General features: G+C 38.7%; 1 protein-coding gene across 2 annotated transcripts in view; it reads right to left on the bottom strand.

Moving 5' to 3' along the window:
* Nucleotides 1–14,347, bottom strand: part of MAD1 (mitotic checkpoint family protein) — a 108,613-nt gene that overhangs the window by 87,305 nt on the left and 6,961 nt on the right. For both annotated transcript variants that reach the window (XM_088945326.1, XM_088945327.1), the window contains exons 4-6: nucleotides 2,927–3,124; nucleotides 2,747–2,839; nucleotides 1,473–1,595 (exon numbers count right to left, since the gene is read on the bottom strand). In XM_088945326.1, the coding sequence (XP_088801452.1) occupies nucleotides 1,473–1,595; nucleotides 2,747–2,839; nucleotides 2,927–3,124 (414 nt within the window). The remainder of the gene's footprint in view (nucleotides 1–1,472; nucleotides 1,596–2,746; nucleotides 2,840–2,926; nucleotides 3,125–14,347) is intronic.

The raw sequence follows: 14,347 nt of genomic DNA, 5'->3' as shown, positions 1-14,347 counted from the left end.
GAAAAGAACGAGCGTGGATCTCCTCTCCCGTCTTACCCACTTCTAACAAAGCCTTATCTGCCTGAAAGGGTCACAGATTGAAGGGACCTTCAAACTTCAATTTCTGTTTCAGTTCCTCTGCTACCAAGCTCCATTTGGACACCTTCTTGTTTGCATAAACTAAATACATTTTACCCCAATCCTTACCATTCCCATCTTTATCCGTTCCCCGACCTGTCTTTGATTGGATTGCCTCACCGTGGTTGGCCTGGGTTTTCCTTGATTGCTCCTCGTTTCTCCACAAGAAATCCTGCAACTCTTTCGCAAACATGGTCCAACCTTTGCTCTGGTTTCCAAAGGGGATACATATCATCTGTTTCCTGCCCAGTCCGAACCACTCTGTAACTGTGATGAACCACCCTTTCAACTTCATTGTATTCTTCCAATTCTGAGATCTTCTTGATACTATGGCTACATCCAAGAAATCTTTAGTTTAGTGAACTATTTTCAATTTCCTTGTCTACTTCTTCCAGGTGATCTACTAATATTTTGTTTACTCTAACAGAAAAACTGTTCTTTTCTTTCTAATCTCTTTCTAATCTTCCGGGAGGCAGCAAGCTCTCTACTTGCTTCTCCATTTCCATTCTTCATTATTAATCACTCCAATTACCTTCTTTGACTCCACAAAGTCAACCACCAAATCTAAAAGTTTTTGCACCCCCTTACCTGTCCTGCATCACTCATCATCTCTACTTATAGCCATTTTTAAAGTAGATAAAACAGTAGTAGTAGAAAGTCTCTGATATTCAGAAAATAGAAAAGAAAATCTTCCTCTCTAAATTCCAATTATAAAATTTTAAGTCTTGGATGGTTATATTTTTTTATCAGTATTGGATGGTTATATTTTCATACATTTCTACAGTTTACTTATCTAGTTTTTAGTAAAATTCCTTCCATTAACAGGAAAAAATATAATATACAAGAAATGTATATCATGTTGAAATCAAGGGCATTTCCTGTTTAGTCAATCATTTGTATAAGCTTCCATATTTAGAGCCTTTTGTATGTGGCACCTTTTATTTCGAGGATGGAGAATATGTGGAGACATTGTTTTATTTTGGGACCTTGGGATTTTTGTTATCTTGTATGGTCCATGTACACCTTTTTCATATATTTTTCCAAGATATCCATTGAAACAAATGTACAATTATGCAACATAGGCCATAACTAATAATAAGAAAAAGAATAAGACATTTGATGCACAAGTCAGAATGCAAGAAAATAGGAGACATTGCTTGGTGCAACAATAAAATCTTGAAGTAAGGTAAAAATGCAAGCACAAAAATATAGGTTTCACTCTGAAAGAAGCGCAACTTTCTGAAAAAAATAAAATAAAAAAGGCAAGGTCCATATCCAGTCTACCCCTTCCAAAACAGTCAGGACCATTATTAGGTAATGACCCTTTTCATAATGCAAGAAAATGCTGAACTCACATAGTTTCTGAGCTCCTCTTGTAGAAGCTTCACCAAAATATCAGTATCTGTAGAAGCAGCTTCTTGAGACAGAGATGTGATTTTTAATAATTTCATTTCTACTTCATTTTTCTGCTGCAAACACTGTTAAAAATTAAAAAAGAAATAATTATTAGTCAAAATTGGTGTAATCATGTCATAGACCAAGTACTAAAAAATCAAAACCATCCAACTTCCACAACCAGAATTACAGAGAAAACAGGAGATTTGATATTTGTATCGCACCATTGGGATGTTTGATATCTAACAATGGTGTAAAGCCCCAGGCCATAGGGCCAAATGCTTGACCTTCAAATCCAAAAGAAATGGAGCACATACAAGGAATTCTACATAGATGCTAATAGTTTGATTGACCTTTGAACCCAACACTAAGCCAGACTTAGATTGACCAAATACCACAACCCTCACATTCTGACAGGCCTGACAATTGACCAGAGAATCGGGGCATCAAGGATACAATCACATGAAAATCCCATTTAGAGCCGTATGAATATTAAAACTGCAAAGGGTAGACAATGAAGAGCTGGTTTCACATAAATCAGGATTCTAAATATTGGCATCCTTAAAAACAAGTATCAAAAAAATTGAAAAAAAAAGGACAATTCTCTGAACAGCAAGCTGATTTAGCAAAATTACCTACGTATAAATTGAAGTCCTTAAGCTGGTTTATCCAGACTGTGAGGGGATTGCGTTGCATTAAGTAAAACCCAAAGCATGGTGCAAATTTTGGAGTATGCAGATTGATGAAAAATTATGCCATAAGCATTAAGAGACTAAGATCCTCCCGAACACAAGGAATCTTTCTTTTTTGGTTGTTTTTTCTTTTGATAGGCATCAACAGAAGGAATCTAGACTCTCAATCAAAGAAAACCAACCTCAACTTTTACCAGGTTACTTATGTTTCGGAGATTCATTAGAGACATCAAAACAAATAGTAATTAGTGCAAGCTTAGCACCAAGACACCACAGGACTGCTTTAGCACAACACAAATAATGACCCAGAATATGGACCATGCAGATTGATAACAACATCTGAAACAGGGATCCCTACAAGTACACACGAAGAAACCTAACCTCATTTTTATTAGGCTAACAATGCTCCTCAGGTTAATTAGAAATGAAAGTAAGCACAGAATTACCTCAAAATGAACACCAGAACAACAAAGCATCAAACTCCAACACAGAATACATTGATTTGTGCATAAGTATAAATCAGTACAAGATATCATACCAACCTCGTTCAGATGTTCTTTAAGTTCCTCCAGCTGCTTCCTCAGCAGCTCTGACTCTTTCTCTGCATTGTTTGCTCTGCATTCCATTCGTTCAAACTACAAGTACACACAAATCAGTTACCCTTTAGAAAGATTAGAGTTAAACATTTTTTTCAAATTCAATGAGCACATCCAACCACTCACATCTGCATGTTTTCGAGAAATAGAAAGTTTAGAGTCTTTCTTTAACTGTACAAGTTCATTCTGGAGACGATTTTTCTCTCTGCTCATGCTTTCAGAGAGATGGTTCAGCTTTTCCTCTAATAGGCTAGCCTTCTCTTCAGCTGAAGCTGCCAAAGATTCAGCATTCCTGCGAAGGTTTACTTCTTTCCGGATTTTCACCTGGATTGTGAATGACAAGAATAGGTAATTCATATAGCATCAAAGGCCAAATAAATAGCAAATAAGTTTTGACTTGAAATTGGGATGGAGAGAGTTACAGAATAAAGTACGCCTAATCATTTTTTTTCACTGTATAGATAATTTTGCCATCTACTTATTCTTGTTTCCATTTGTAATTTTTGTAGCCTATTACCTGTGATAATCTTGTATATAGAATTAAACAATATTTATTTCTTCCATAAACAACTAAGTTAGAGGCTAAATGAAGAGTACTTCCCTACAAAACAATTTAACGGGTTGACAAATTATGATATCCATCTGCTAAAGAAGATGCTTCAACCAGTAATATGAGAGTAAAGTGGTTAACCAGTAATATGAGAGTTGAGGTAAAATGGGTTAGTAGGTCTGCTAATTCTTTGGCTGATGCTTTAGCCAAACAGGGGGTTTCTAGGGAAGATATTTTTTGTGTTTCTAAGTAAGTTATTATTAATTTGGAAATCTGTAATTAACTAGCTCGGAGAGGTTGCAACTTGTACCTTTTCTTGAGAACTTTGTACTTGTTACGAAATTATAGGCTGTAAATATGTAGTATTAGCCCAATTAGGAATAGCTTGATTATAGGAATTATTCTTTCTTTGATTTTCTTCCTTTTTCGTATCTGCAAGGCTGTATTATTTTCTTACTTTTTTTAATCTACAAGGTTGTATATATATGTACTACTTTCTCAATAGAAAGACATCAATTTCTTCTAATTCTTGTTCTATCACATGATATCAGAGCTGGAGACACCAATTCCAGTCTGAAACTAATTTCGCTTTTCTTCCCTCTGCTGCCCAAGTGAGCAGCTTTGAATTCTTTACGTTGCCCAAGTGAGCAGCAGCTGCGATCTCTAGGTCACCCATTCCGAGTGACATATACATCTCACCACCCCTACCAGTGGAAGTGGAATCCCAGATCAGCCTACCCACCTTCACCCATCTCTTCTTCACTTCGATCGGGAGAGGGCTTTCAAGTCTGCAACAAGTCGGAGAGTAGCACAGCAGCCTCGGTGTTACTCCTGTGGTGTTTGTTTGCCCATCAAGAAAGTCTTTCTTCTCTGTTCTTTTTATACAATTGATATTTCAGTGCTGCCAGTTGTGGTTTCTTGCTGTTTGGGTGTTGCATCTGCTGCCGATTCTGTTTTATTGGCTTTGTTTGTTGTTAAAAGTTTATTTTCCTGTGTTTATGATGGCGGTTGAACAAAAGAACTTGGCTATGCCTAGTGTTATCCCCATTCTGTCTAAGATCACTGAACAAAAACTAAACGGAACTAATTATTTAGACTGGAGTAAGACTGTTCGTTTGTATTTACGGAGTATCTCTAAGGACAACCATCTAACTAAAGACCCTCCTACTGATGAAACCTGCACTGAATGGCTAAGGATTGACGCTCAATTGATTTTGCAAATCCGCAATTCTATTGAGAATGAGTATGTCGGTCATGTCTCTCACTGTGAGTTTGTAAAAGAACTAATGGAATATTTGGCTTTTCTGTTCTCTGGTAAAGAAAATATTTCTCATATTTTTTATGTTTGCAAGACATTTTATCGGGTTTAACAACAGGATTAGTCTCTTCAGACCTATTTCATGAATTTCAAGCACACTTAAGAAGAATTGAACGCCTTGTTACCTTTCAGTACTGATATCAAAGTTCAGTAGACTCAACGTGAATAGATGGCTATTATGAGTTTTCTGGCTAGCCTTAATCCTCAATTTGATGGTGCTAAGTCACAGATTTTGCCTAATCCTGAGATTACCTCTTTAAAAGAGGTCTTTACTAGGGTCTTTCGTACAGATACCGGTTCCCATACCTCACCTGTACAACAACCTAGTGCACTTGTCAGTCAGAATAGTGGATCAACTGGCCGGTCTCATTTTCATAATAGTAGCAGAGGTGGCAGTAATAGTGGTTGGAATGCTGGAACTCAGGCCACAGGGGGAGTAGTTTGCTACTATTGTCATGAACCAGGACACACTAAAAGGACTTGCCAGAAATTGCTAAAGAAAAACCAGAAGTCTTCTGGGTCTCAATCAGCTCATGTTGTAACTACGAGTGATGTTCCTCATCCATCGTCAAATCAGACCATTACAATTTCTGCAGATGAGTATGCGAAATTTACCCAGTATCAAGAGGCATTAAAGAACTCTCAGTCCATCACTACCCTTGCTGAGTCAGGTAAAACCAATACATGTCTTCTTTCTTCTTCCTCTCAGTGGGTCATTGATTCTGGTGCAACAGATCATATGACAGATAATCCTAGTCTCTTTCCACTTTCCAATCACAAACTTTTCCTTCTTCAGTCACGTTAGCAGATGGTTCTATTTCTTCTGTCCTTAGTTCTGGCACTATCAATCCCACACCAACACTTTCTTTGTCATCTGTATTGAGTTTACCAAAATTTTCTTTTAATTTGGTATCTGTTAGCAAAATCACTCGTACTCTTAACTGTTGTATCTCATTCTTTCCTGATCATTGTCTGTTTCAAGATCTTATGACGAAGAGGATTATTGGTAAAGGACAAGAATCAAGAGGTCTTTACATTTTGGATACCCAGGAACCTCAGACCATTGCCTGTTCCAGTACTTTATCTCCTTTTGAAGCTCATTGTCGGTTGGGGCATCCATCTTTACCTTTGTTAAAGAAGTTATCTCCTCGGTTTCATGATGTATCTTCTTTAGAATGTGAGTCTTGTCAGTTTGCAAAACATCATTGTCTATCGTCTGTTTCTCGAGTTAATAAAAGGGCTAGTCATGCTTTTGAGTTAGTACATTCAGATGTTTGGGGACCTTGTCCTATTATGTCTAAACTGGATTTTGATATTTTGTTACCTTTGTGGATGATTTTTCTCGTATGACTTGGCTTTATTTAATGAAATCTCGTTCTGAGTTGCTTTCACATTTTAAAACATTTTGTGTTGAAATAAAAACCCAGTTTGATGTGTCTGTACAAACATTACGAAGTGATAATGCCAAAGAAATATTTCTCTGATTCCTTCCAGACTTACATGACTCAGAATGGAATTCTCCATCAATCATCTTGTGTTGATACTCCATCTCAAAATGGAGTGGCTGAGAGAAAAAATAAACATCTTCTTGAAACTGTCAGGGCTCTTTTATTTCAAACACATGTTCCTAAACAGTTTTGGGCTAATGTTGTTTCCACTGTGTTTTTTTTGATTAATCGCATGCCTTCCACTGTTCTAAATGATCAAATCCCTTATAAGATTCTGTTTCCTAATAAATCTGTGTTTCCTATTGAATCTCGTATCTTTGGATGTTCTTGTTTTGTTCGTGATGTTCGTCCGCAAGTTTACAAATTGGAACCCAAGTCATTAAAATGTGTCTTCCTGGGAAACTCTCGGCTCCAAAAAGGGTACAGGTGTTTTTCTACTCTCTTGAACAGGTACCTTGTGTCAACTGATGTTACATTCCATGAACATCTTCCTTTTTTTACTACTCCATCTACACCTATGTGTCCACAAGAGGATGATGATCTACTAGTGTATCGAGTCACCGGTCCAGACGCTAGTGTTGTTCCAATACCCCCACCACCACCTTCTCAACCAAAACTACCTATTACTCAAGTCTATTCTCGACGACCTAATCCTCCTGTGACAAGTCCAACAACGGTCTCTTCTTCGTCATCAGATCCAATGCCCAATGATGTTGATCTACTTATTGCTCTTCGGAAAGGTAAACGTCAATGTACTTATCCAATTTCCTCTTATGTTACCTATGATCGTTTGTCCTCTACTTCTTGTTCGATTGTTGCCTCTCTTGATTCTGTAGGGATTCCCAAAATTGTTCACTAGGCTTTATCCCATCCTAGGTGGCGTGATGCCATGCTTGAGGAAATGAATGCCTTGATTGAGAATGGTACTTGGGATCTGGTCGATTTACCTGCTGGTAAGAAAGCAGTTTGATGCAAGTGGGTCTTTGCAGTCAAATTTAATTCTGATGGATCAGTGGCTCGCCTAAAGGCTCACCTGGTGGCCAAAGGCTATGCACAGACATATGGAGTGGACTATTCTGATACTTTTTCCCCTGTGGAAAAATTGACTTCAGTTCGATTATTTATTTCTCTGGCAGCTACATATGATTGGCCACTTTACCAGCTTGATATTAAAAATGCTTTCCTACATGGAGTTCTTCAGGAGGAGATTTATATAAAGCAACCACCTGGGTTTGTTGCTCAGGGGGAGTCTGGGAAAGTTTGTCGTCTTCGAAAATCGTTGTATGGACTAAAACAGAGTCCTCGAGCTTGGTTTGGAAAATTCAGTCAGGCAGTAGAGAGGTTTGGGATGAGGAAGTGCAAATCTGACCATATTGCTTTCTATAAGCAGTCCACATTTGGCATCATTCTACTTGTTGTATATGTAGACGATATTGTTATCACTGGGAGTGACACGAAGGAAATCTCATCCTTGAAATCCTTCTTGCAGAGCCAGTTCAATACTAAAGATTTGGGGCACCTAAAATACTTCTTGGGGATTGAGGTGGCAAGGAGTAAAAGAGGCATTTTCCTGTCTCAGAGGAAGTATGTTTTGGACCTGTTAACAGAAACTGGGAAACTAGGAGTCAAACCATGCAGTACTCCAATGCTTCCTAACCAGCAACTCACAAAGGATGGAGATGCTTTTGATGATCCTGAACGATATAGAAGATTAGTTGGAAAGTTGAGCTATCTCACAGTGACTCGTCCAGACATTGCTTACTCAGTTAGTATTGTAAATCAATTTATGTCCTCTCCTACAGTGCATCATTGGGCAACGTTAGAACAAATCTTGTGTTACTTGAAAGGAGCTCCTAGATGGGGGATACTGTATCGGAATCATGGTCACAGTAACATTGAGTGTTTTTCTGATGCAGACTGGGCAAGTTCCAAGATTGATCGAAGGTCCACTACTGGCTATTGTGTTTTCGTTGGTCGTAATCTGGTTTCGTGGAAGAGTAAGAAGCAAAATGTGGTGTCGCGATCTAGTGCAGAATCTGAGTATAGAGCAATGGCACAAGCTTCGTGTGAGGTTATGTGGGTTTCTCAACTGTTAACTGAGGTCGGTCTTAAAGTCTTAGTTCTAACGAAGCTATGGTGCGATAATCAAGTTGTGATTCATATTGCTTCGAGTCCAGTTTTTCATGAACGAACTAAACATATCGAGAAAGACTGTCATTTTGTTCGTGAGAAAATTCAACAAAACTTGATCTTTGTGAAGACTGGAGAGCAGTTAGGAGATATCTTTACAAAAGCTCTTAATGGAGCTCGGATTTCTTATATTTGTAACAAGCTGGGCACGATTGACATCTATGCTCCATCTTGAGGGGGAGTGTTACGAAATTATAGGCTGTAAATATGTAGTACTAGCCCAATTAGGAATAGCTTGATTATAGGAATTATTCTTTCTTTGATTTTCTTTCTTTTTTGTATCTACAAGGCTGTATAATTTTCTTCCTTTTTTGTATCTACAAGGTTGTATATACATGTACTACTTTCTCAATAGAAAGACATCAATTTCTTCTAATTCTTGTTCTATCACAGTACTATTGTCTATTGTTGTTTTATAAAATCATTTCAATTATCAAAGAAAAAAAAAACAAGATGCTTCAACCAAACTAGCTCACAGGTTGCATGGGCCATTGCCCCTTATTCAGCTTCAGCACTACTCCTGGCAACCACACTTTGTTTCTTGCTCTTCCAAGTGACGAGATTTCAACACAAGAAGGTATAATAGCCTATAGTAGACTTCCTATCCATTAGAGACCTTGGACAATCTGCATCTAAATACCCTACTAGAGACATATTTCCCCCCTTTCTTATACAAAACCCCTTGACCAAGAGCACCCTTTAGATACTTTACCACCCTCATAACACCATACCAATGAGCAATTGTTGGATTCTGCATGAATTGACTAAAGACTCCAACACTAAAGGAGATGTCAGGCCTAGTGATGGTAGGATAGATCAGCTTGCCTACTAGTCTCTAATACCTTGCAAGTCTTCTAATGGCTCCCCCTAACCATCAGTCGTCTTCACATTGGGATCCATAAGAGTTTCAACTGGCTTGGATCCCAACAACCCAGTTTCATCCAACATATCAAAAACGTACTTTCGCTGGAACAGAGATTCCCCACGTCGGTCGAGCTACCTCAATTCCAAGAAAGTACTTCAAGGTTCCTAGATCTTAATTTGAAAGTGTTGTTGTAGGAATTGTTTCAACTCATTAATTCCATGTGCATCATTACCAATGAGAATAATATCATCAGCATACACTACCAAAATGATTTTCCTAAATGAAGAGTCCCTACTAAACACAGAATGATCAGCACTGCATTATTTCAAGCCAAAATCTTACACCACAGTAGTAAATTGACCCAACCATACCCGTGGTGACTACTTCAATCCATAGATAGCCTTCTTCAATCGGCACACCTTCCCTGACTCCCCTTGAGCAGCATATCCAGGAGGTTGATCCAGATACACCTCTCCTCTTGAAGATTACCATGGAGGGAAGCATTTTTAACATCAAGCTAAAATAGGGGAAAATCAAAGTGGGTAGCTAAAAAGATGAGCACTTGTACATAACCTATTTTAGCCATGGGAGAGAAGGTTTCACCACAATTCTGAGTATACCCCATAGCAACAAGTTGAGCCTTGAATTGCTCAATATGGCCATCTTGACAATGCTTAACTGTATAGACCCATCAAAAACCACCGATTTGCTTCCTAGCTGGTAAGGAAGTGAGATCCTAAGTATTATTAGATTGAAGAGCACAAAATTCTTCATCCATCGCCTTCTTCTAGTCTGGAGATGAGAGGGCCTCTTGTAGAGAACACGGTAGGGAAACTAAGGATAGAAGAGAAATGAACCGTTGATGTAAGGGATGTAAGTGAGCAAAAGAGACATATTGAGAAAATGGGTGATCTATGCAAGCACGTTTACACTTAAGAAGAGCAATAGGAAGATTAAGATTTGAGGCTGGTGGATCTGTCAACGACAAAGACTCTGGTGGCAGGTAAGAAGCTGGAGCCAAATCAACTGTTGGTGACAATTCTAGTTGTCAATTACGTTTGGAGTACTCTTTGTAAATAGATGGTTGAAAAGGTTCCTCCACTAAGTAAATCCATGTCATTCTTGAATAGTCATCAATAAATAGAGAACAATTCTAAACAATCCTTCATTAAGTAAATTTGTGTCATTCTTGAATAGTCATCAATAAATAGAGAACAATTCTAAACAATCCTTCATTATAAGATGACACATGACTAGTACCCCAAACATATGAGTGAACTAAAGCAAAAGGACTTAGGACTCACTTATGAACTCTAGAAACAAAAGACGCTCTATGATGTTTGCTTAACTAACATGACTCACAATCTAACCGGGTTACAAGCTCCAAAGTCAGGACTTGGTTTTTAAAACACAAAGATAAGGATGATCAAGACAACAATGCCATTGATGTGGTGTAAGAGAGGAAAGAATCCTAAAAAAAGAAAAAAAAAACAAAAGAAAGGGAGTTAAGAAAGGAAGATTAGAAGGACGAAAATCCTCTCTTAGAGCGCTAGGGGTCGGAGGGAGGATAGGAGAAGGATGTTGGTGAGAGAGTTGATTAGAAGGCTTAAGCCGGATGTGGTCTTCCTTCAAGAAACTAAGCTGGAGGAGTTTGGTTTAAGGGAGAAGTCTGAAATTAGGGGAATGTTTGGAATTGAATGGCATAGGGCTTTCAGGGGGCTTGGTCATAATCTGGGACCCAAATGTGTTCTTGAAGGTAGGGGAGAAGTGGGTGAATTTTCGGTGTCAGTCTGTCTCAAATCAGCACATGGAGGTCAGTTGTGTTGGGGAGCCACTAATGTCTATGGCCTGAATGAGGAAGGTAGGAGGAAGGAGTTTGGGAGGAGTTGGAGGAGGTTAGACAGTCACATGGGGTGAGGGGGCCTTGGGTCGGAGGGGATTTCAATGTGGTTAGGAGGATAAGAGAGATGATAGGGAGCAGGGAGGGGATAGTCTGTGTGGGGATAAGGAGACTTGGGAATTTCATCGTCAACGCAGGGCTGATTGACCCTCCGCTGTTGGGAGGGAGGTTCACTTGGTCAAATGGACAGCATACAGCGATTCTCAGAAGGCTGGACAGATTTATGTTCACAAGGGATTGGGCTGATGAAGTTGGGGAAGTAATTCAAGAGGCCCTGCCTAGCTAAGGTGTTGGGTGCTAAGCCATTTCGCTTTGAAAATATGTGCTGGATCATCTGGACTTTAGGGATTGGATGGAGGAGAAATGGGGTGGGTGGTAGGTGGAAGGGTCTGCAAGTTTCAAGTTAATGAAGAAACTACAATTTTTAAAAGAGGAATTAAAAAGGTGGAACAAGGAGGTTTTTGGAGACTTCCCGAGTAGAAAGAAGGAAGTGCTTGAGAAAATGGGGAGGCTAGAAAGGCTGGAGGAGGGGAATATTTCTAGGGAGATGAAGGAGGAGAGAGAGAAGCTGAAAGGTGACCTGGAAAGATTAACAAAGAGGGAGGACGTGAGCTGGAGGCAGAAATCTAGGGCAGTTATGTTGAGGGCTAGTGACAAAATTACTGCATTTTTTCATGCTTTTGCAAATGCCAAGTGCAGATGTAACACTATTTCCAGAATTAAAGTGGGGGATGAAGTGGTGGACGGGTGGCCTGATATTCAAGAAAAAGTGGTGGAATTCTACAGAGGATTGTACTCTGCTAGATAGTGGAGCTGGGTGGCATTAGGGGGGTTTGGAGCCAAGAAAACTGAGTGAGTTTGCTTCTCATTGGCTCAAGAGTAGCTTTGAGGTGGCAGAGCTGCAGAAATGAAGGAGCCTCGGAAACGAATTTCAGGAGACAAAACCCCGGGCCCAGACAGGTAGAATTTTGCCTTTATTTAACACTGCTGATCTCTGCTAGAAAATGAGTTCATGCCAATGTTTAAAGAGCTGTTTGACTCTTAAGTACCTAGATAAGCTGACAAATGCCTCTAAGGAAAGATGGGGGTTCTTGCTGCTTGCTAAAGGTGTTCAGTATGGATTTATTGAGGGATTCAAAGCTGAGTCTGATGGCCCATGTATATCACACCTGCAATATGCTGATGACACGCTGATTTTCCTGGATGCATCTATTGACCAAGTCCTTAGCCTGAGAACAATTCTAGCTAACTTTGAGATGCTGACAGGTTTAAAAGTGAATCTAGCAAAGAGCACCATCATTGGGGTTGGGGAAGTGGAGAGAGAAGTGTTGTTGAACTGTGCTACAGTGTTTGAATGTCAAGTTGGAGAGCTTCCATTTCAGCATCTAGGGATGCCGATTGGTGCCAAATCCTCCATTTTATCTATTTAAAGACCAATCATTGAGAGAGTGGAGAGGAAGCTGGATAGGTGGAAGGCTAAGCACTTGTCCTTGGGGGCAGAACAGTGATTTAAAAGCTAGGCACATTTTAGGGTATGTGCCTTGCCCCAAGGGGCGTGGTACAAAGGCAACTCATAGAATCAAGAATGCAATATGTTTTATATCGCATTAACTACTTGAAGCAATGCAATTGAGGATAAAAAGAGATTGTGGGTTTTACATGCTTGAAAATGCTTTATATGTTTGCTTTTATTTTTAAACTTTCATTTGAATACGCTTTACTTTACATGTAATGTTTATGTATTTTAATTTTCGGTAATAGGTTCTTTAAAACATTTATTTTAAATTTTAAGTTTATTTTTTTATTAATATTATATTTAATATTTTTTTGAATTTTTTTCATTTTTTTAATTTTTTGGCTTTTTTTAATTTTCTGACTTTTTTACTTTTTAGCTTTTTTTGTAATTTTGCGCCTTGCTTCAAAAAAGCATGTGCTCACCTTGCGCCTTGCACCTCAGGCACAAATTAGCCCTTGCGCTTTTAAAACACTAGGGCAGAATTACCTTGGTTAGAAGCATCCTTGTCTAGCTTGCCAACTTATATATATATATTGAAAGGCTGCAGAGGGAGTTTCTTTGGTAAGGGATCGGAGGTTCTAAGAAATTTCACTTGGTGAGCTGGGACCCGATTTGCAGACCAAAGAAGAATGGAGATTTGGGAATTAGAAGGCTGAAAGTGTTTAATAAGAAAAAGAAATGGCCACTTTGAAAAGAGAACCTCTTTCTCAAAACTCCCCCCCCCCTCCAGATTTTGATTGTGGCATCAGGAAATTAATTCAAGACCGATCATCAAGATTTCATAATTCAGAAATCCAACCAAATCTTTTCGTTGCGAAGTTAACCAAGTTGTTTCAGCTCAGGCAAGTTTCAAGTTGACTTTACTAGTTTAAAAACACTTGCTGCTATTCAACTCACTAGTACCTCCAAGTCTAATACATTTCACGGTAATAGAAAACATGTGTTTAGCTCTGGATTTTACCGATGTTCTTCTAGAGAAGCCTTGCCAGTATGAAGTAGCAACCACTTGATCTTTTCATGGCCAAGCTAATCAAGTTGTTTCAGTTCAAACAAATTACAAGTTGAAATTTTAGAACACTACTATTCAACTTACTATGGTATCTCTGAGTCTAATATCTTTTATTGCAATACAAACATGTGTTAGAATCACAATTGAATAAGCAAGAAGTTGCTACTGGAAAGCCTTCTCTAGAAGAATAACATTAAGATCGACAGATAAACTTTGATGGTTGCAGCTTGGGGAATCCAGGGCTTTCAGGAGTTAGGAGAGTATTCAGGTATGATTGCATGAAGGGACCTACCAATTCTCTACAATAGCATTCCTGTCATAAGTAAATATAATTTCAAAGCATTTGCCAATTTGCCATCAAAAATATGAGAATAACAAGAAATAAATTAGTAAATTGTAAAGTTTGTACTAATTAAGGGCTCCAATGTCTTTCCAGTGGTTCATAATAATAAATAGGGCAAATTTCTTAAACTACCACTAAGGTTTAGAAAATTGACTAACTATACCCCTACTGTTTACATATCATCTTAAAGTACCCTCAAGGTTTCTGACAATTGTCTAAAACCTCCCTTACCGCTAACTTTCCGTCACACTCCGTTCACATTTGACATCACATGACAGATATATATTTTAAAATTCCTAAAATACCCTTTTATGGTTTCATTCCATTCTCCGTCAGTCTCTTTATCCCTCTCCGATTCCGATTTCATCTCCACCTCCGACTTTGTCTCTGATTCCGATTCCAATTCCG

The sequence above is a fragment of the Nelumbo lutea genome, chromosome 5 (assembly GCF_056320005.1).
Source record: "Nelumbo lutea isolate HS-2025 chromosome 5, American lotus-T2T, whole genome shotgun sequence".
In the NCBI taxonomy this organism is placed as follows: Eukaryota; Viridiplantae; Streptophyta; class Magnoliopsida; order Proteales; family Nelumbonaceae; genus Nelumbo; species Nelumbo lutea.
This window is presented reverse-complemented; position numbering and strand designations above follow the sequence as displayed.